Raw genomic sequence first — 24,435 nt, 5'->3', positions numbered from 1 at the left:
TCTGTCCAACTAGCAAACCCAAGAAAAGTAGGCATATTCAGGAACTTTAAAATCCCAAAAGTAAAACTTTATTGGATAAATCATTTTGGCACTGAAGAAATAAAACCAGCTGTGAGGTTTTCTCGTACAATGCTACATAGTTAAACATTAGTTTCCCCTTCTTCCCACCCATAATGATCATGCTGTCCAATTAAGAATCAATCTTTTGTTTTGAGAACAGTTCATTTCTTTGTTGGATACCTGCAGAAGTGATCTTGGTGGGTTCTGGGCTCACAGGTCTATTCTTGGATCATCTGCATTCCTTCTCACCCTTCCTCCCCCCACCCCCCAGTTTGTTGCCAACTTGAATAGCAATAACTGTACAAATGGTTAGGAAGCAGTTCAAACTTGACATCTCTCTTTTTGCCGGTTTCACTTCCTCTTTAGTTTAGTAGGATTATTTCTATTCCATTCTCCATTCTCAAGTGATATTGTGTTTGTGCCACTATGTAAAAATCCCACTGGAAGAGAGGTTATATATCTTTGATCAACCTATTCATTTTAAGGAAATAAGTTCTGAGAAACTAGGGTAATACTGGCTTATTGGAGCTGTTTACAAAAGTTAATACAAGGTTCAAAAGAGTGATTTGATTCAAAGAAGACTCTGACTATTTTGAAGTACAAAACTTAAACAAATAGGTAACTTCAGCAGCTTTGGAAAAATTTAGAGATTCAACAATTTTTCTGACTTTGTTAAGACTCGCTGCAAAAAATGGCAAGAAACATATAGTTCTCTTATACTGAAATGTGCCAGTGGTTGAAGAGGTTTATCAACTCTGTAAAATACTTTAACGTATTCTTTTAAAATATTTATGTCACTTCCCTAGCTTTCTTCAATAAAACATACTTTGCTTTTACCTTGTATTGCGCCTGAATGCCACAACCTACTATCCACAATTTACTATGATAAAAAGAGTGCTACACCACTCTGTATCTTGCTTGTTTTAACTGATTGAAAATAACTAAACAAGTCAGACCCACTTAATACTTAGATGGGATACCATTAAGAAATCCAGGCTGCTAACTAGAGTACAAGGTTGAAAAACACATCCTCAGACAAGACAAAAGCAAACTATTCCATACTGTCATGAAGACAACAGAATGAACCTATTTATGAAGTCACCAAGATTTAGACTCAATTCATACTGTATATTCTTTGTGACATAAAGGAATGCTAAACATTAAAACTTCCATAATTAACTATTCTAGGTTTTTTTCTTCAAAATAATTGTAGTGACTTCTAAATTATATTGCATTGTTTTTCTTTGCTCCATTAAGATATTTGTGTTTACTTCTTATTCTTATATCAGTCTTGGGCTTTGTCTTAACTGTTCCCTATAAACTTCATTAAAATTTTGGCTTGAAATTCCACTTATTTTCTACAAAATACAGAGTTCATACAGATATTTTTTTCTTCTAAACAATAAAACAGAATACGTGACCAATATTTAAATTCTTAAAGGAAACTGTCTCATATGAAATATTTTCATAAATACAAATGTTTATCAGTAAAACCTACTTGGGCTTTGGGGTCAATCTCCATTGAAAAATGGCCTGGATTGCTGTTCACATATTCCAATTCCAGAATTTCATATGTAGAATTAACCAGAGGAATATGCTGGCTGACCCATCTGTAACAAAGCGCCACAAAAAAAAGTTATTTAATCATTATAAATTACTCGGCTAATTCCAATGTTGCTGCTAGTTACTTTATTTAAATAGCACTTTCTTTTCTTTGAAAAGTTATTCAAGCAAATGTCTTCAGCACTATTCATTATGTTTTTACCAATGCTAATACTGATTCTCCTATTCCTGTGGCAAAGATTTCACATATTTTGTCATCATGAATTGACAGAAATTCTGATCAAAGAAAAGAAGCATTCTTTCAATTCTCTCCAAGGTAGAGTCATGACCATATTTAAAAACCAGTAATAGACTCTAACAGAATTAACACAGCAAGCATGATCTATTAAAAAAAATCTAAAGCATTACAATAACAGCTTTCAGAAATGAAATTTAACAGCTTTAGAATTAAATTAGCTATATAGGTCATGCTAGCTAGGCACCAATTACAAAAGTTTTTGAAAAAAATATTTTGCACCCAGAAAGAGGTAATATGCACACCTACAGTCCATAAAATTAGTAATAATTAACACACAAATTAATAATTATCAAAACATAAGTGATAATAACTGCATTTCCTTTCAATATAAATAATTGTCAAGAGCAATTTGTAATTCATTAACTCCTGCAAATAGCATTTATTATAGCAGAACTGCTATATGTCTTGATTATCTTGTAAGTCTGAGCACAAAAAATAAGATGATTATGTTTATGCTTTCTAGTCAAATGAATGCCAGATTTTCCCCAATTATGTTAACTATCAATTCCATTTTGTATGTCTAGTCTAACAAAGAGAAGGACTGGGAGTGATATGATAGTAGGTCTTCCAATATTTGAGGGGTTTTCAAAAAGAAGAGGGGGTCAACCTATTCTCCAAAGCACCTGAGGGTAGGATAAGAAGTAATGAATAGAAGCTTATCAAAGAGAGATCCAACCTAGATTTAAGGAGAATTTTCCTGCTAGTGTGAACAATAAATAAATGGAACAGCTTGCCTCCAGTGGGTATACCATTACTGGACATTTTCAAGATGAGATTGAACAGTCATTTGTTCAGAATGGTATAGGGCAGGGGTGTCAAACTCAAGGCCCGAGGGCTGGATGCAGGCTCGAGGTACTTAGATCTGGCCTGCGGGGCCACCCTGGAAATAGCGAAGGACTGGCCTGTGGTGCTTCTGCCAGTGAAAACGGACTCTTGAGCTCTGTTTTTACTGGCAAAGGGTTGCAGGAGGCAGCTGAAAACAGAGTTCCGGAGTCTGTTTTCACTGGCAGAGCACTTGGGCCGCCACAGGCGCCCCTGACAGAAGTGATGTTGAGCTGGCCATGCCCACCCCAGCCCCCCAAGGTCAAACACAACTCTGATGTGGCCCTCAATGAAATTGAGTTTGATACCCTTGGTATAGGGTCTCCTACTTGAACAGGAGGTTGGACTAAAAGACCTCCAAGATCCCTTCCAACTGTGGTGTTCTGTATTCTGTAGGTCTCAGGAAAATATTTATAGTATGCAATGAACTATTATGCTGAAACTTCATTTTTGTCTGCAGTAAAAAACTCTAATGTAGCTGAGGATTATCTATAGTCTCCTTCCAAGTCTGCCAAGAACTGAACTAATGGTTCGTTGTCTCAATATCAAAGAACAATTTAGCCAAAGAAAATAATATTTTGTTGTTCTGGTATATAATTAAACCCATGATTCAGGTTAAATGTAGGCTTACTTACTTCCCAAGTTCACATTCTACTTCAGGCAATCTTATTGGATGAGGCATCTGTCCATTCAGCTTCAATGCATACCAACACTCTCCTAATTTCTCTGATGTAAATATAACACTAAAATGAGAGTTATAAATCTGTTGGTAAAATTATCTTGTTATACAAAAGACAGCAAAAAAGTGGAAAGGGAGATAATAAAGGGGGTCAACAAAACGAACTTTTCTGTTATACTTCAATTAATTTATTAGATCTAATCACAGATTAGGTGCCCATATCATCATCACCATGATTACCATAATTATTATCATCATGATCATCTTCTCCTCCTCCTACATCATTAACTAGCACAAAGTAAATCATGAGGTATATATAGCCATGCAGTATATCTATAGGCTAGACTAGTAAAATTAAAATAAATGAAAAGGAGAGAGGGCGTGGCTGGCATCAGGCGATACAGTGTGGATTCTGGAGCTCCAGAAGAGCACCGATATTCCAGCCAATTTTGGGGATCCCTAGGGATCATAGCTGTCTTGTAGGGACAGTGAAGAAAAAAGATGCAGGCTGGCACAGATAGGGAAAGAGCAAGTTCCCGGAAGTGCTGGCATTAGTCTTTGACTCATTGGCGAAGGAAGGCAGCCATGGAGCTGTCAAAAGCCGGAGTGGCCACGATCAGAAAGAGGAAGTGCAGGAGTGGTGATTGAACAGAATATTGTTACCGGATGAGTGATTGGCCAACTCACAGGTAAGAAGAAAAAACTTTTAAAAGCCTGAAAGAAGTCCCAACGAGCAATTAGCAGCTAATTTGCACTTGGGAATTTAAGCAGAGGGGGGGGGGAAGAGGAACTTTAAAGTTAAAATGAAAGCCCTAAAAGGAATCTTCCACCTGGATTTAAAATTGGATTTTGAAAGAAATAAAAACAAGACAAGTGAAAAGGAGACAGAGGAACATTTTTTTTAAACAATAAAAAGATTTAACTCGGAAAAGAGGAAACGGGTGTTCCCGTGGAGCTATAAAATGGATTCTTTGTTGCCAAAAGAGTTGTGAATTGAAGAGAGACATCTGCTGGAGGAGAGATCGTGGGAAAGAGCCATAGGAGTATACAGCTGAAAAGATTAAGAGAAGCAGAGAGGATGAGGACTGAGATTGTGATGGCTCAAGTGAGCATTTGAACTGGACACTATCTGGAAAGAAAAAGGAGATATCGCATGGAGTTTGAAACTAGAAGTATAAGTGAATGAAAATAATAAATTGGAAAATTCTAGCCTTCTAAAGTGACAATATGGAGAATTGGGAGGATGAATGTGAGATATTAAGGGAGATGTTTGAAAAAATAAGAGAAGCATTTAAGGGAAATAAGGAAGCAGAGGATTGGTTAGAATGCAAGAAAAAAGAAAGAAAAGATGAATGAGAAGCAAGAGAAACAAGGAGAAAATATTGAAAAGGAAATAAATGAAAATAAAGATAAAGATGATTACACTGGGATTAACAGTGATAGAATAAAAATGGATAAGAGAGAATACATCTCAAAACTGAAAAGAAGAGAAATAAATGGGGAAATATTGAGAGGGAAAATTAACAGAGTGAAAATTAAAGAAAAGAGGCAGAAAGGTATAAGAAAAGGAAGAGGAAGTAGGTAAGGGAATGGGAGAAAGGGAGGAAAGCATCAAGAAATGGGATTGTGAAGAGTTTAAAAGAAAATGGTTAAGATATTGAAAGATATTGAAAAATAAGATAAGATCAGTGAAAATATTAATATGTTAATAAAGAAAAAGATGTTAGTTGTAGAAATTATATGTGAAAATACTGTTTAATGTAAAATAGATCAGTAGATGAAATGTGAAAAAAAATGAACTGTTTTTGATATTGGAGGAAGCACTAAGTGGAGAGAAATAAAAACAACAAAAGAATTAATTGAAATTAAGATGGGAATTGAAATTGAAATGTAAAATTGAATGAAAATGGAATGTTTGTAAATGATGTAAATGACAGACTTGTAAGAAGTAAAACGGAAGAAAAACATTGTTAAAGGGAAAAAAGCAAGGGTTGGAAGATTATTTTAACAAAGGTTTCAAGGAAAAAATGCAATAAATTGAAATATTTGTTAATAATTAAAAAGAGGAGGGGAATTTCGAGTAATATTTTTAATAAATGAGAAAGATCAGGGTTGACTGGACATCATAGTGGAAAATATTAAATTGAAAATGAATACAGCAATAGAGAGAGATGAAAGAGGAGTAGAGAGTAGAGAGATGGAAGAGAAGGGGAGAAGAGAAGAATGGAAGAGAGAGGAGGAAGGAAGAGAGGGGAAATCAGAGTAGGAGAGAGAGCTAGACAGAGAGGAAGAAAGGAGGAGAAGGAGAAAGGAAGAGGAAGTAGAGAGGAGCAGGAGAGGAGGGAAAAAGAAAGTAAGAAGGAAAGAAGAGAGGGAGATGGCAGGATTGAGAAGAAAGATTGCTGTACAACAAAAAAGATGAAATGGAAGAAAGGCAACCCCAAACATATATAAATATACTAAGACAAAGAATGAATGGTTAAAAAATAAAAGAGAATAAATACGAATAAGCAGGAAAATTAGAATTAGAGGGCGAATGAAGATGCTGTTTATATCAGTAAGCAAAGAAATATTGAGATTCGATTAAAAAAAGGGTAAAAAGAAAATTGTGGCAAAAATTGTAATTGAGTAAAATGTATTTGAATTTGATCAATTGTATAAGATAAGATATGGCCAATACTCTGTTCAAAAAAGATGTGGGTGAATGGGGGGGGGGAACGGGGACCAATAAAACTTGATTTTTAAAAAAATAAAATAAAATAAATGAAAAGATACAGACAAGGAATTTTAGCTAAAAAGAATATTAGGAGTAAAAAACATAAAGACTGTCATAAATAAAACTAAAAAGGTCACACCACAGAAAATAATCTAATCCACAACGAACATTCAGAAGTAAGATTGCCTTACATTCCTTCTTAAAATATTACAGAATTAAATGCACGTATGTGCCAAAATAAATATATGTATATCCTATCTTTGCATTCTAAAACTATTTTAGAAAAATATTCCAAAATTGCAATAAATCCTGCTCCTTTCATTATTTCCTATTATTTATCTAAAACTACAATCTCAAAATCTATAATGTGTAATGATATTTAATGGTAAAAAGAATGCAGATAATTTTCTTGCTAATTTAGCCCAAAATAAGCTAATTAATTAATAATCAATTAATTATTACACGGAGACCATCTGAAATAGAATAACATATTCTATGTCTTTCTAAGCTTACATCAGAAGTGAAAACTCATATCACAGAGATCAGTCTAACGGAAAAGAAGCTAAAGAAAAGTGGTGAAGGCAGAAGAAAACAATCACTGCCTTTTCCACTGTGCTTTCATTAACTTTATTGAGGTTGGTTCCTCTGAAGGCCAGATGGCACAGCCTCTCAGAAGCACAAGAAAAGTCACCAGAAAAATTAAGTAATCTTTGGGGAAAAAAATATGTATTTTCTGACTGGGTGAGCTGAGTCTCAATCTGCTATTGGATGTAACTGTAATCAACATTATCTTTCCATTTTTTTAAAAAATCGTAACTTATTTTTAGTTGACTGAAATACTTTTAAGTTCACAAAGAATATGAAACAAAAGTCGTTCATCACCAGGAATGTATTTCAAGGGGGGGAAACCCATCAGTTTGAAGGTTGTGTCCCAAATAGAAATATTCATAATGCATTATTAAAAAGACAACATTAAAAACAACAAAATGCAAACACCCAAGTACAGGTACTCTTCGACTTACATGAGTAAACTTACTCATTTAGTGACCATTCAAATTTAGAACAGCACTGAAAAAGGGACGTATGGCCATTTTTTCACACTTTTGACCATTGCAGCATTCCCATGGTCACATGATTTACATTTGGATGCTTGATAACTAGTTCATATTTATAACAGTTGCAGTGTCTCGGGATCATGTGATAATCTTTTGTGACCTCTGACAAGCAAAGTCAAAAAGGGAAGCCAGATTCAATTAACAACTGTGTTATTAATTTAACAACTGCAATGATTCACTTAACAAATGTGGCAAGAAAAGTGGTAAAATGGGGCAAGACTCACTTAACAAATTTCTCACTTAGCAACATAAATTCTGGGCTCAATTGAGGTCATAAATCGAGGACTACCTGTACTGAAGCAATCTAAAAGTCATTCATTCATAAAACAAATGCACTCAGCAATAAGCCACTTTTATTAATATGAAAGTTCACAATAAAGCACAAAATAAAGGTAAATTGAAAACATTTAATGACAAGAAATGTATAAGATAGATCATCTACAATAGCATAACATACCTTCCGTCCATATGGCCAGTGGTAGCTGGAGAATACTTTACTTCATAACATAATGTTTCTTTTGGTTCAAGAACAAGCTTATTTTTACCACTAAGTATAACAGTATCTATTAATTCTACATCTAATTCCAGAACATCAACTGTGGGATTAGTTATTGGAATTCCAATGTCAATAGTATCCTAAGAGAGACAGAAGGAGAGATATCTTTAAACATTAGTAAAATGGCAGATAAATAATGTTTATTTGAAAGAGTATTGAAATTCTCTATATAGTATGGATCTTCTAGGTCCTTTTACTGACTGTATCTCATTAATGATGAAAATACATTCATAGAATCCAAAAGCAAAAGAAGGAAAACTCCACATAATAATGCAAGCAACAAATGGTAGAGACAATGTCCTTGGATGGTTTGAAAACTCTGTATTTCACATGGCCTCAAACAAACAAAATGTTTCAGATACGAGGGATAATCACTTGTGCATGATAAACCTCAAGCAATGTACAAATGTATAAACCATTTTAATAATAATAATAATAATAATAATAATAATAATAATAATAATAATAAAAATAAAAAAAAATTTATTTCTATACCGCCCTTCTCCCGAAGGACTCAGGGCGGTGTACAGCCTATTAAAAACACAAAAATATACAGACATCAATTAAAAAATAATTAAAATTGTTAAATAATTTCGGCCCAAACTAAAACCCAAAAATTTAAAATCATTTACATTGATAGCCCGGCCTGGCAGAACAGCAGGGTCTTGAGGGCACAGCGAAATACACAGAAGTCGGAGATCTTGCGCAATTCCGGGGGCAGTTCATTCCACAGGGCAGGAGCTCCCACAGAGAAGGCCCTCCCCCTGGGTGTCACCAGCCGACATACCTTGGCCAATGGTACCCTGAGGAGCCCCTCTCTGTGGGAGCGGACTGGCCGGTGGGAGGCTACTGGTGGCAGAAGTTGGTCTCGAAGGTACCCGGGTCCTAAGCCATGGAGCGCTTTAAAGGTGGTGACCAACACCTTGAATCGCACCCGGAAGACCACTGGGAGACAGTGCAGCTCGCGTGGAGAAGTGTCACATGGGCACGAGTCGCGCCCATAACCACCCGCACGGCCGCATTCTGGACCAGTTGGAGCCTCCGAGTGCTCTTCAAGAGGAGCCCCATGTAGAGAGCATTACAGTAGTCCAGCCGGGAGATGACCAGGGCGTGAGTGACTGTGCGCAAGGCGTCCCGGTCCAGAAAGGGCCACAACTGGCGAATCAGGCGAACCTGATAAAAAGCTCCCCTGGCCACGGCCGTCATATGCTCTTCTAAAGACAGCTGTGCATCCAGGAGGACACCCAGATTACGAGGCCTCTCTGTGGGGGGCAAAGATTCACCCCCAATAGTCAGCGATGGCACCAGCTGACTATATCGGGGTGCCAGGAGCCACAGCCACTCGGTCTTGGCAGGGTTGAGTCTGAGCCTATTTCTCCCCATCCAGACCCGCACGGCCTCCAGGCAGCGAGACATCACATCAAGGGCATCATTGGGATGGTCTGGGGTGGAGATGTACAGCTGAGTATCATCAGCATACTGATGGACTCTCACCCCAAAACCACGGATGATCTCACCCAGCGGCTTCACATAAATGTTGAACAGAAGGGGCGAGAGGACCGACCCTTGCGGCACTCTCCAAGCGAGGTGCCGCGAGGTCGACCTCTGCCCCCCTGCCAACACAAACTGCAAGCGGTCGGAAAGGAAGGAGGAGAACCACCGCAGCACGGTGCCCCCTATTCCTAACCCCCTCAACCGCTGCAGCATGATACCATGGTCGATGGTATCAAAAGCCTCTGAAAGATCTAATAGGACCAGGACAGAGGAACAACCCGTCCTGAGCCCTCCAGAGATCATCCACCAATGCGACCAATGCCGTTTCTGTGCTGCACCCCTGCCTGAAGCCCAACTGGTACGGGTCCAGATAGATAGCTTCATCCAGGTACCGGGGAAGCTGTCGTGCCACCACACTCTCAACAACCTTCGCCACAAAATGAAGGTTGGAGACCGGACGGTAGTTGGCTAATTCAGCCGGATCCAGGGATGGCTTCTTGAGGAGGGGCCTCACCACTGCCTCTTTCAAGGCGGCAGGAATGGCACCCTCACTCAGAGAAGCATTTATAATTCCCTGGAGCCAGCCTCATGTAACCTCCCGGGAGGCCAGTACCAACCAGGAGGGACACGGGTCCAATAAACATGTGGCAGCACTAATCTTACCCAGAACCCTGTCCACATCCTCGGGAGCCACAGGATCAAACTCCTCCCAGATAATATTCTCAAGATGTACCCCCGTCTCCCCCCCTCTGGACTCACCCAGAATGTTGAAAAACATGAGAATGTTCTGGAGTCCAATTACTTCAAGTTATACATCTGAAGTTGTACATCCAGTTCTTCCCAGAGTAGGGAGACCTGTCTATTGTCACTGTTCTCTTAATTACCCATCTTTTAGATGATTTTTCTTGGGCTCGAAAGGTAATTAAAAGATACTATCATGCAAAATGCTGGCGCTATATTGCTTTCCAGTTTTTCATATTATAAAATCATTTTTAAATAAAAAACATCATTTTAATATAAAATTATTTTTATTTCTTTCCAGGTCAATGTAAAGTACTGATTTTTGGCTGGGATCAATAATCTTTGTGTACAAATCTGCCCAGGGACATCTATTGGGCATCAAGAAAAGTCAAGGTGGAAGGAGAATGACTAGATTTGTGAAAGGGAAAAGGCTGCATGGTTACAATCTGACCCAAAGAACTTGCTGCTCACTTTTTTAGGTGGCAATCAAAGCCTCAGTTGCACTATACAGCAGACTGTCAAGAACAACCCCAAGCTTCCTATGGAATCCCATTAGTTCCATTAGTTGTCTGGAACAGACTAATCAAATAGGTCCCTTTAGCTGTCTGGAACAGACTAATCAAATAGGTCCCTTTAGCTGTCTGGAACAGACTAATCAAATAGGTCCCTTTAGCTGTCTGGAATAGACTAACGATTAGTCTGCAACAATTAACAATCAAAGAGCCATTTGGACCCATTTCCCACAGAAAAGAAAACACCAGGAGCCACAAACCTTGGGTGGGTATGGCCAATTCAATGTCACTCACTCCCACCCAGTCACATGACACCTCCCAGCCACGCCTACCCAGGTTTTGTGGCTCCCAGTGTTTTCTTTTTTGTGGGAAATGGGTATCTCTCTGTCTCTGTCTCTGTCTTTCTCTGTCTTTCTCTTTTCTCCTTCTCTTTCTCTCTGCTCTCTCTCTCTCACTGTCTCTCTCTCGCTCGCTCTTTCTTTCTTTCTTTCTTTCTTTCTCTCTCTCTTTCTTTCTCTCTCTGCTCTCTTTGTGACTCTCTCTTTCTCTTTCCTTCTCTCTCTCTCTCTGTCTCTCTTTTCTCTCTTTTTCTCTGTCTCTGTCTCTCTTTATCCCTTTCTCTTTCTCTGTCTTTCTCTATGTGTGTCTCTCTTCCTCTCTCTCTGTCTCTCTCTCCATCTGTCTCTCTTTCTCTCTCTTTCTCTTTGGCTCTCTCTTTGTCTCTCTTCTATCCATCCATCCATCCATCCATCCATCCATCCATCCATCCATCCATGCTCTCCTGCCCAGCTTCACGTGTTGTGTGAATCCAACCACTTGGGCTGTGGAGGGGGAGTGGAGGCTGGCAGGCAAAGCCAAGCATTGGAGATCCAAAATAAGTTGCAAAATAAGGCAACTCAACCTGGATCCTGTCAGGGAGACACACCTCCCCTTCCCTCTCCCTCCACGGCAGGGGCCCAGGCAGCCCGAGGGCAGCTCCCTCCTCGGACACGGCCAGCAAGCAAAGAAACATGGCGCTCTGGCTGGGAGGCAGCGGGAGCAGGTAGAATGTGCACCTTCTCTGCTCCCGCTGCACCATGTGGGGAGCCCCAGAGGGGTCTCCTTGCTCAGCCCCAGGAAGCATTTCATTCCCTGCCAGATGGCAAGGCAGCGGTGCAATGCCTCCCAGGTGGAGGGGGGCCAGGCCACGGCGACAAGCGGGCCCAGAGGGAAGGCAGACACTGTGTCTGTCTCAGCCATCTGGGTAGATGAGGGAGGGATGCACAAGCTGAATCTTTGGAGCCGTACTTGGTGGGGCTTGCAAGCAGGCTCGGCGGGGCCACTTAGCGGGGAGGAAAACCCTGTCCTGTTTCATTCACTTCAGCATGGGGTGGGAATGTAGAAGGTGGAGGAAATCTGTGCCTCTGGCGTTCAACCCTCAAAGACTCCTTTGCACCCCAGAATTTGATCCTGCACTTGCTCGCTCTCCCCTTTCTTTCTCCTCCCTCTCTCCCTTCCTCCCTTCTTTCTCTCTGATTCTGATTCTCTGCACCTCATCTCTTGCTGGGTTTTGCAGACACTTCTTCTGGCTCTTGTTGGTGTTGCACATACCTCAGTCGCTCAGGGAGACGCACAACCTGCTCTCCCCAACTAGGGCCAGAAGAAGCACCTGTGAGATCCAGCAAGAGATTAGGCAAGTACAGGGGCACTTTGCTCCCACTCTGGGATATGGAGTGAGTCTCCATTCCCTGCCATCGCCCTTACCTTCTCAGGCCAGGCAAGGAGTGACTGGGAGGGGAGGGCGAGGGGCAGGGGCAGTCAGTGGTGGGATCACCTGAAAGGGAGCCACAGCAGAGAGCCGAAAGAGCTGCATGCAGCTCCGGAGCTGCAGTTTGCAGACACCCGGACTAACCAAATAGGTTTCCTTGCAGTGAAAGGCAGAGTGAAAGCATTTTGAGATTCCTGCTCATTTTCCCCCAAGTCTTGTGTGTGTGTGTGTGTGTGTGTGTGTGTGTGTGTGTGTGTGTGTGTTTAGATATGATGATCTGAACTATACACTATATTCCAGATATAGAGGTATACTAAAATTGTGTGAGGGAATTATACTATTGGCATAGAATCTCTATGGAGATTCTCAGTCATCCAGGTCATGGTTGTCCCAAAGGTGCTTTTTCAAGAGGCAACTGGATTTTCTGGTTTTTCTTTGAAGACAGAACTGAAGAAGTTTCTTGGATGAGAAGTGAAACATCTTCAAAGAAATACCAGAAAGTCCAGTTGTCTCTTGAAACAGCACCTTTGGGTATTGGCACAGAACTTTTTTACAGGGGTTGCACATTTCACTGAGTTACCCTATGGTTCCAATATATTTTTCCTCGTTATTTTAGTATCTGAAAATACTTCAGACATCATTCATGTAAATGTGAAGGTAGAGTGGTTACTCTAATGCATCACTTTATACTTATTTAAAATGAACCACCTATACTATTTGGTTTACTATTCATACAATTTAAAGAGATTATTCTAGAGAAGTAATATTAATTTGAATGATATATTATCCAAGAAAGAGTTCAGTACCCATTTCCTCAGGGTTGTTTTTTTTTTTAATTTGATTTATATGCCGCCCTTCTCTGGAGACTCAGGGTGGCTTACAATGCATTAAGCAATAGCCTTCATACTTTTGTATATTTATACAAAGTCAGCTTATTGCCCCCACAAACTGGGTCCTCATTTAACCTACCTTAGAAAGGATGGAAGGCTGAGTCAACCTTGAGCTAGGTGAGATTCGAACTTACAGTAATTGCAGACAGCTGGTGTTAATCACAATGCTTTTAGTCTGCTGAGCTACCAGGCCCGTATTTTCCTCTTAATCCTCTTGTTACTTTGATTAACTAAATATATACCAGTAAAGGAGGATATCTGTGGCTCAAGGTCGAAATGAGGGGTCCTTGGTGCTCTCTCAGCTTGTTTTCCTGCAGACATTTCATTGTCCAAAGTAGGTAACAATGGTATTAGTAAGGAGTGGGATTTGTTCTCTGTTTATATTCTAGTGGCTTGCCCTGTCACTGTTGATGGAGGTGATCTTATGGACCAACCAAAGAACCTCTAAGACCACTCCCACCAACACTGACAGAGCAAGCCACTAGAACATAAATTGAGAGCAAATCCCACTACTTACTAGCACTGATGATGTTACCTAGTTTGGGTAATGAAACATCTCTAGAAAACAACCAAACTCAGAGAGCACCAAAGACCCTAATTACATATGTGGTTTGCATACCTTTGCATATCATGTTTCTTGATATCAGTTTTTAAAATGTAAGATTTAATCTGGAGGTTCAGTACAATCTGCCACAAAGAAACAATAGCAGAACTAATAGCAGACATAGGGCAGTTTCTTTATAAATAGCTTAATGGAAAAGGTGCATCTTAGAAATATATAACAATATTTATGGAGGAGAGAGAAATTTTGGATCATAAAGAGTATGGCATATCTGTTACATTTATATAAAACAGTTTAAATATTCATAAAAATATATTATTGTTTTACATATGGTGAAATTAAGCCAGTCTAGGTCAATGCATTACTTTATCAATAGAATATGTTTTATGAGCCATAGTGGAGCATTGATTAGAATGCAGTAGCCAAAGAAAAACCAGTATACATTTTATTCAAACAGACACCAATCATGGTTGAGAATAGATATGATTTGGATGTTGCCAGAAATAAGAGCAGATGTTCAAGAGGTTGAAATAGAAACATATGGACAGATCACCACCTAATAAAAATTAGATGGAAAGGACAAAGGAAGAAACTGAGATGGATATTGAACCAAACTATATTAAAGGATAAGGAATTCGGGACTTCCGGCAGTGACATCTCGTGAATTTTGATGGTCAAATTAGATACCGAATCCAAACAATTTTGGATCCAAATTCAAATCATCAAGAATATTACAAAAGACTACATAATAAAATAGTAGAACAGGAGATAGAAAACATTTGCATAACAGGAGACTATAATGCCATAGTGGATAATAAAAAAGACTATCATAGTGAGAAGAAAAAAAAGAAAGAAAGAAAGAAATACTACCAAAAGAGTTTTTCAATATGACACAAGAATTAGGTTTAAAAGATACCTGGAGAGAAATCAATAAAGAAGTGTGGCAATGCACTTATTATTCATATCCACATGTGATGGATGGATTTGTCCATCAACTAGACGCTATTGGGGGAAAATACAGCAGTGGCTGCTGGAAATAACAGGTTTGAGCTTTCCCCTTCACCCAGACCTCTACTTACTCGGAATAAGACCGGACCACATTGACAACAAGGATTGGTATATATTTGTCCATGTCTCAACAGCGGCGAGAATGGCATTTGCTCAACTGTGGAAAGATGCAGATACGCCCCCTGACCATCTGATAATAAATAAGATTCTTCGATGTGCTAAGATGGACAAGTTAATATATATCTTAAAAGATAAGAAAGACTCAATATATAATAGAAGTTGCGACAGAAGCTTTGTCTGGCTTAAAAAAAGGTTAAACCTAGGAGATAGGTGATAAGATCGTTTTATTAGATTAAATAGATACTTAATAGGCTATATAATTCTTTATAATTTTGAAAAAAACAGGCCAATTGTTTTGTAGATAAATAAAAGAACTTGATTGTATTGAAATGTTTGGTTAGGATGATATTAGTTAATATTAATTGGAGACTGAGCTTAACTCTCGGTTAGTCATGTTTGTTGTTTCGTTTTAGTCTTGTGTTTATGTGATCCTACATTTCATTTCTTATATTGTTTTCCAATCATTATTATGTGTTAATTTTACTGTAAATATTTAATAAAGTTTTTTTTTTTAAATGACACAAGAATTAGGTTTAAAAGATACCTGGAGAGAAATCAATAAAGAAGAGAGGCAATACACTTATTATTCACATCCACATCAGTCTTGGTCCAGGATCGATATGGCCTGGATGTCAACACAATTGCAATTGGAAATTGAAAAAATAGATATTGGATTAAACGAATGGGCAGACCATAACCCTATAATAATTCATTGGAAGGGACAAAAAAGATATAAAAGGTGGACTCTAAATCAATATGTATGTAATTAAACATAAATTAAATTTGATTACACAGGAAGAAGTAGCCTGGAAAATAAAGACAGCAAAGCAAAACTATTTTGAGCATTCAAATAAAATAAGTAGGTGGTTAGCCTACAAATTGAAAAAAGAAAAGGACAAAAGAACGATACAATGCCTGAAAAATGAAGAAGGGGCAATTTGATACAGAAAAGAAGATAAAAAACAAATAATCTATAATTTCTTCTCTAAATTATATACACAAGAAAAAAAAGAAAGAATCGGAAATTAAAAAATACTTGGAGGAAATAAATGTTTGTAAATTGACAGACGAACAAAAAGAAATATTGAACAGACCAATTTCTGAAACTGAATTTGGGATGGCTACAAAAGACAAAAAAATAATAAGACCCCAGGCCCTGATGGATTACCGATTGAACTATATAAGAATACAACAAATCAAATAGGAGGGCTAATGTTAGAAATATTTAATGATGTATTGCAGGAGACAAACATTCCGAAATCATGGTCAGAGGCATTAATTACACTTATACACAAGGAAGATTCGGACCAACAACTAATACAAAACTACAGGCCTATCTCTCTATTGAATTCTGATTATAAAACATTCATGTCAATAATTGCGGAAAGACTAAAAATGATTCTGAATAAGCATATTTATCCGGACCAAAGCGGATTTTTACCACGACGCCAAATTAAAAATAATACACGTATGATAGTTGACATATTAGAGTATTACGAAATACACTCAGAGAAGCAAATTTCACTGGTTTTCCTTGATGCACAAAAAGCTTTCGACAATCTGAACTGGAAATTTATGACAAAACTGATAAGGAAAATGGAATTTGGACAAAAATTTGGAAAAATGGTTGAAAAAAATATATTCAAAACAAACAGCAAAAGTAATGTTTAACCAAGACACGACGGAGGGATTTGAGATAACAAAGGGAGTAAGACAAGGTTGTCCACTCTCCCCATTTCTTTTTATCCTATCACTGGAACCACTCTTAAATAGAATCAGGGAAGATCAAGAGATTAAAGGTTTGAGAATTAAGAATGAGGAGTATAAAATTCAAGCCTATGCAGATGATATGGTTTTTATAATTGAAGACCCACTAAAATCAGGCCCTAAATTGATCAGAAAAGTAGAGGAATTCGGTGCAGTGGCGGGTTTAAAAATAAATCAAAATAAATCAAAATTATTAACTAAAAACTTTACAAAAGAACAGGAGATAGAATTAGAAAAGACTATGGATATACAAACTACCAAAAAAATAAAATATTTGGGAATCTGGCTGATCGCAAGAAGCTCATCAATCAAAAAAGAAAATTATGATAAATTGGTTTGGCAAATTGAGAAGGATTTGGAAAATTGGATAAAGTTGGAAATTTCATGACAGGAAGAGTGGCGGCAATAAAAATGAGTATCTTGCCCAAAATTTTATTCCTCTTCCAGGTTATACCGATTAGAATGGAATTTTTTTTTTTATTTATTAAACAAAATGTCTACAAAATTTATTTGGGAAGGGAAGAAAGCCAGAATTAGATTAAAAGTATTACAAGACACAAGAGACAGAGGAGGAATAGCTTTCCCGGACTGGGAGACCTATTACCAAGCAGCTGGCTTAGTCTGGATAAAGGAGTGGATAGAATTAGAAAATAAAAGACTCTTAATATTAGAGGGACACGATCTTCATGTAGGGTGGCACGCATTTCTAAGGGGGGAAAAACAGAACACACATGGATACTTCAAAAGACATGTAATTAGGAACTCACTCTTAACAATTTGGAACAAAATTAAGAAACATCACTATATAGGAGTACCGTCCTGGATCTCTCCAGAAGAAATATTAACACACCCAAATTTAATAGACTGGTCCAAAATTATTATATATAGGGATATTGTTAATGAAGGGGGAACCCTAAAAGCAAAACACGAATTGGAACAGGACTTAGGTAGAGAAATATAATGGTGGTCATACCTACAAATAAGATCAAAATATATTGAGGAGAAGAAAATGGATCAAATTAGAGTAGAACTAACCGACCTTGATAAAATTCTGTTAAAGAATGAACAAAAATTAATTAGTAAAATATATAAATTTCTATTGCGGTATAAACTGGAAGAGGAAACTGTGAAAGAAACGATGATCAAATGGGCCCAAAATTTTAATTATTCGATAGAGTTGGAGAAGTGGGAGAAGATGTGGAAAACAAATATGAAATTAATAATCTCAACCACATACAAGGAAAACTAGATGAAAATGTTTCACAGATGGCATCTTCCACCAGCGAAAATAGCAAAAATGTTCCCCAGCAATTCTCCAAAATGCTGGAAGTGTAAGATTAGTTATGGAACATTTTATCACCAATGGTGGACATGCCCAGTGGCGAAAAATTTTTGGAAGAAAATTAAAAATTGGATTGAAGAAATAATCCAGAATTCAATAGAGGGAAAACCTGAACAGTTTCTATTAGGGATATCAATAGAAAATTATACTAAAGAAACACAGTATCTCATACTACATATATTGATAGCAGCACGTATTATATATGCGCAATACTGGAAGAAAGAAGAAATACCACCAGATAAGGATATAATTAAAAAGATTCTGGAATGCGCAGAACTGGATAAACTAAAGAAATTCAGGGGAAAGAGGAAACCAAATACTATAAAGTGTGGAATAATTGGTATGAATGGCTGAAAAATAAGGAAATAAATTAAAGGAATGAAGAAGGGAAAGAGAAAAATGTGATAGATCAATTAACATGTTAGTAGAAATGAAATATAATAGGAGAAAAAGGCTGAATAAGTTAACATTATAATATCTGTAAATATTTATATATAGTAAGAAATGGATCATTGTTATGTAGCTGAAAAAGAAATTAAGACTCTTGTATATGTTGTATGTCTATGTATGTCTTTTTAACTATGTTTAAAATAAAAAAAATTTTTTTAAAAAAATAAAGGATAAGGAATTCATACAAACAATGGAAAAAGAAATGGATTTTTTTCTTTAAAGAAAATAGAAAAGAAGAGACATCTTTACAAAATGTTTGGGATACAGCTAAAGCCTTATGCGGGCAGTGGTGGGATTCAGCTGGTTCGGGCCGGTTCAGGCAAACTGGCTGTTAAATTGCTGTCTGGCTGTGCCCTTTCCCGCCGAGCCCCTTCCAAGAGTCTCTCCGCAGCCTGTTTTTGCTCCCAGGAGGCTGCAGGGAGGCCTACTAGGCTCAAAATGGGGCGGGCACAGCCCCATGGCCCGTTTTTGCTCCCAGGGGGGTGCAGGAAGCCGCGTGCTGCCTGTCACACCCCCTGGCCATACCCATCATGGCCATGCCCACCCAGCCGGTCATTAGGGCAGAGAACTGGTTGTTAAATTATTTGAATCCCACCACTGTATACGGGGATTAGCTATAACATTTATAGCAAAGAGAAACAAGAAAAAGAAACAATATCAAAAAATGTTACAAGAGGAACTTAAAAAACTGGAGACAGAATTACAGAAAGATCTGCAAAAGAGAATTTAAAAGAGAAAATGGAATTAACAAAACATAAATTTAATTTAATGGAAAAAGAAGAAATGGCACAAAAAATTAAAGAGCAAAACAATTTTTTTTGAAAATGCTAATAAATCAGGAAGATGGTTAGCACACAAACTGAAAAAAGAGAAAGAGAAGAAAATGATATATACACTGTTAGATGAAAAGGGGAACCTTCTCTATAAAAATGAAACCAAAAAGAGAATAATTCAGGAATTTTATGAAAAATTATATGACCAAGAAAAAGTGTCGGAAGAGAAAATAAAACAATATTTGGAAAAAGCTGCATTACCTAAAGTATCAGAAACAATGAAAGCTATGTTAAATGAAAGGATAATGATGATGGAACTAAAAGAAGCAATTAAAAGACAAAAAAATAATAAAACACGACAAGATGGGCTCCCAGCAGAACTTTATAAACACCTACAAGATACTCTATGCTTGTCAATGTTGGAGGTTTACAATGAAGTTTTGCTGAAGGCTAAAATGCCAAAAACCTGGTTGGAAGCAAATATTATTCTAATACCAAAAGAAGACTCTAATATAAGGTGACCAGACGTCCCGCTTTTGGCGGGACAGTCCCGCTTTTGAGCAATTTGTCCCGCGTCCCGCGGCGTTTTAAAAAAGTCCCGATTTTTCATTCTGCCTCCTGAGTCCCGGCTGCCTCCTGAATCCCCGCTGATGGCTAGAGGGAAAAAAAACTCTTTAAACTCTTGCCGCGGGGCTTCAAAGGGCCGACCTACAGCTGATCAGTGTTAAAAAAAAATGAATAGACCCATGCCTGCAAAAATAGAAAAAACAGCCCCTGTTAACAGCTTCCGCTAGGTTAATTAGCTGCAAAAAGCTGCAAAAAGTTCCTGGAGCAGATTTTTTTCCCCCTAGCTATACTGAAAACAAAGGCGAAAGCGAAACTAAACCTGCAACGTGACAAAATGAGGCAGAGAGAGATTTCTTTCTTTTTCTTTTTCTTTTTCCTCACCAAAAAAGGTAGGTACAAAACTGCAAACAATGGGAAATTTTGGGCAAAAGAGGAGAGTTCAAGATTTTAAAACACAAAAGAAAAAAAGCTCTATTTAACTAGGGAATTGTAATAATTGAGATACTATTAATAATTGTATATTGTGTTGAAAGCAGAAATGGTTAAGTTGTGGTTTGGAGGAATATATGGGGGAAATTATTTGGTTTATTATTATTGGTAAATATAATTAATTGATTTGTAAGAAATTGGATTGCATGGAAATAATTGGAATATTCATGTTCATATTGATTAATATACAAAAAAGATAGTTATATAACTAATTGATTTATATTAAAATGTTGAATTTGTATTAAACAACTGTATTACATAATTACATAATTAACCAATGTGAGGATGGATATAAAAATAGATGACAATGGGAAGGGGTATAATATAGAATAGAAGGGAAAAATTGAATTTGATTAAGATTAGAGATGAGGATGAATTGTTTTTTTAAAAAAAATAGATGAGGAATAAATATGGCAAAAAGGAAATATAGAAATTGTAAATTTAATTGAAATGACTAAACGCTGTTTAAATTTGTGAACCAGCCAAATATTCTGTTCAAAGAAAATACATTGTATGTTTGTATGTGTGTTTCTAATTATTGCCATTTATTCATATTTGTTCTCTTTTATTCTTTAAAGTTTAACAATTCATTCTTAATCTTAATATCTTTATATTTGCTTGGGGTTGGCTTTCTTCCCTTTCATCTTTTTTATTGTACAGCAATCTTTCTCCTCAAACCTACCACCACTCTCTTTTCTTTCCTTCTTACTTTCTCTTCCCCCCACCCTCTTTTTCTCCTCCCTACTTCCTCTTCCTTTCTCCTTCTCCTCGTCTCTTCCTCCCTCTCTTACCCTCACTCCTACTCTAATTTCCATTCCTTCATCCCTCTCTATTGCTGTATCCTTTAATGCATATGGACTACTCAGAGGGCTGAAAAAGTTATTTTTGACTGGTCCTCACACTTTTGACCAGTCCTCGAACTTACGACTGTCCTCACATTTTACATTTTTGCCCTATCTTGTCACCATGGTGAAGAGAAGCAGTTGTGAAATGAGTGACATGGTTGTTAAGAATGTTGCATGGGCATAAATATGAGGATGGTCATAAGTGTGAGGACCAGTCAAAAGTGCGAGGACCTGTCAGAAATGACTTTTTTCAGCCCTCTGGTTAGTCCTTTTGTGCATATGGACTACTCAGAGGGCTGAAAAAGTTATTTTTGACTGGTCCTCGCACTTTTGACCAGTCCTCAAACTTACGACTGTCCTCACATTTTACATTTTTGCCCTATCTTGTCACCATGGTGAAGAGAAGCAGTTGTGAAATGAGTGACATGGTTGTTAAGAATACTGCACGGGCATAAATGTGAGGATGGTCATAAGTGTGAGGACCAGTCAAAAGTGTGAGGACCTGTCAGAAATGACTTTTCAGCCCTCTGAGTAGTCCCTATACACATAGCCATGGCCACCCGGTCACATGACCAGCTAGCCACGCCCACCCAGTCACATGGCCTCCAAGCCACGCCCACACAATAAGTCACGCCCACAATGTTCTTCTTACCAATGTTAAAATCTGTTCACCTTACCCTATACACATAGCCATGGCCACCCGGTCACATGACCAGCTAGCCACGCCCACCCAGTCACATGACCAGCTAGCCACGCCCACCCAGTCACATGACCAGATATCCACGCCCACAAAATAAGCCACGCCCACAATGTCCCTCTTTACCAATGTTAAAATCTGGTCACCTTACTCTAATACCAAAAGAAGAAGATTTACTGGCAATAAAAAATTACAGACCAATATCATTACTAAATGTAGACTATAAAATATATGCTTCAATAATAGCAGAGATACTTAAAAAATTCTTGAATGAATTTATACACTCAGAATTATCTTGAATACATTGGAATACTATGAAGTACATTCTGAAAGACAATTGGCATTCATCTTTTTAGATGCGCAAAAAATCTTTGATACTGTAAATTAGCAATTCATGATATCACAATTAAAATGTATGGAGTTTGGCAAAAATTTTATAAATATGATCAAGACAATATACTCCAAACAAACAGCAAAAGTGATAGTAAATGGGGACTTGGCAGAGAATTTTAAAATAAATAAAGGCACAAGACAAGGTTGTCCACTGTCCCCCTTACTATTTATATTAACATTGGAAGTATTAACTAGAAATGTTAGACAAGATTCAGAAATAAAAGGTATGGAAATAAAAAAGAAAAATATAAACTACAGGCGTTTGATGATGACCTGATATTTATCATAGAAGAATTACTAGAAATGGGACCCAAACTAATAAAAAAAATAAAGGGATATGGTAAAGTGGCAGGATTGAAAATAAAGAAAAAGACTAAAATTTTGGTTAAAAATTGTACAGATAAACAGAAAAATGAACTGATAGGAAGATATGTATTCGGATAGCTAAGAAAGTAAAATATTTAGGAATTTGGTTATCAGCAAGGTGCACAACTATTAAAGAAGAAAATTATAAAAATGAATATTCTGCCGAAGTTATTATTCTTGTTCCAAACAATTCTGATAAAACTTGAAAAAAAGTTTTTTGAGGACTGAAATAAAATGATTTTTAAAATATATTTGGCAAGGGAAAAGAGCAAGAATAAGACTGAAAATGTTACAAGAAGCTAAAAATAAAGGGGGATTTGGGTTACCAGATTGGGACTTTTATTACCAGGCCTCTGTGCTTACGTGGGTGAAGGAATGGATAAATCTGAGGAACAAAAGATTATTGACTTTAGAGGGACATGATTTGCAATTGGGGTGGCATGCCTTTATATGGTATGGGAAAAATAGAATACATAGATATTTTCAAAGACATTATATTAGAAATGCTCTGCTCTTAGTATGGGAAAGAATCAAAGAGAAACATTACATGAAAATACCGGTCTGCCTATCCACGATGGAAGCACTAATACATTCGAATGTTGTGAAGCTGGAAAAAATTACGAGATATAAAGATATCCTAAATGAATAAGGGGGAATCGACACAAGAACTGCAAAATCAAGGGATTGATTTGGCTTGGTGGCCACATATGCAAATACATTCAAGGTACAAGAAAGATGTAGAAATGTATGGGTTTTATAAAGAACCTACAGAATTGGATAAGATATTTTTAGGGATTGATGATAAATTAATAAATATATATATAGTCACTTACTGAGTTTTAAAATGGAAGAGGAACAAGTAAAAGAAACAATGATAATATGGGCTAAAAATTTTGGATGTACTATAGAATTAGATAAATGGCAAATGCTTTGGGAGAGAAATTACAAATTGACGATGTCAACAGCTTATAAAGAAAATTTATACAAAATGTTTTATAGGTGGAATTTGCCACCAGCGAGAACGGCAAAAATGTTTAAAAACCTGTCCGCCAAATGTTGGAAATGTAATCAGTTATCGGGCTCTTATTACCATATTTGGTGGACATGTTCAAAAGCAAAAAAAATTGGATAAAAATACCAATATGGTTAGGAAAAATGACAAAACAACAAATACACCTAAAACCAGAATTGTTTCTGTTAGATATCTTACCAGAAAATTATAATAAAGTAAATACATACTTATTTTTACATGTTTTAACAGCAGCGAGAATTGTATAGGCACAAAATTGGAAAAATGAAAATATTCCTACACAGGAAGGTATAATAAAGAAAATACTAGAATGTGCCAAGATGGATAGATTAACAATGGAAATTAAGGATGAGGAGGAAACAGAATATTTTTTTATTATGGGAGACATTTTATCAATGGATAGAAAATAGAAGCAGAAGTTAGAAACTTAAAATTGAAAAGAATGTTTAATTAAATAATGTAAGGTGAATAATTAAGGATACGCAAATATTATTAATATGTTTTGATGATAATTGTTATGAATAGCATCATTAACATTTTTATTATTACTCAGAATCAATTGTACCCAGACAACACACTGTCAATGTGAATATTGAGATTTTATGTATACCAAAGGAAAAAATATATATACAATATATATAAAAAGAATGCAGTACTGTAGGCTAATTCTGCTGGCTGCTGACTACCAGCAGTTTGGCAGTTCAAGTCTCACCAGGTCAAGGTCGACTCAGCCTTCCATCCTTCCAAGGTCGGTAAAATGAGGACCCAGATTGTTGGGAGCAATATGCTAACTCTGTAAATAGCTCAGGGAGGGCTGTTAAGCGGTATGTAAG

The 24,435-nt window shown here is 37.1% G+C and overlaps 1 protein-coding gene across 1 annotated transcript in view; it reads right to left on the bottom strand.

Annotated features, from left to right (window-relative positions):
* The window catches only part of CFAP47 (cilia and flagella associated protein 47), a 596,979-nt gene that overhangs the window by 244,775 nt on the left and 327,769 nt on the right, over positions 1–24,435 (bottom strand). The window contains exons 51-53 of the mRNA XM_087871295.1: positions 7,711–7,889; positions 3,379–3,486; positions 1,559–1,670 (exon numbers count right to left, since the gene is read on the bottom strand). Of these exons, the coding sequence (XP_087727421.1) occupies positions 1,559–1,670; positions 3,379–3,486; positions 7,711–7,889 (399 nt within the window). The remainder of the gene's footprint in view (positions 1–1,558; positions 1,671–3,378; positions 3,487–7,710; positions 7,890–24,435) is intronic.

The sequence above is a fragment of the Pantherophis guttatus genome, chromosome 5, assembly GCF_059756535.1.
Source record: "Pantherophis guttatus breed Tessera chromosome 5, ASM5975653v1, whole genome shotgun sequence".
Lineage (NCBI taxonomy): Eukaryota > Metazoa > Chordata > Lepidosauria > Squamata > Colubridae > Pantherophis > Pantherophis guttatus.
This window is presented reverse-complemented; position numbering and strand designations above follow the sequence as displayed.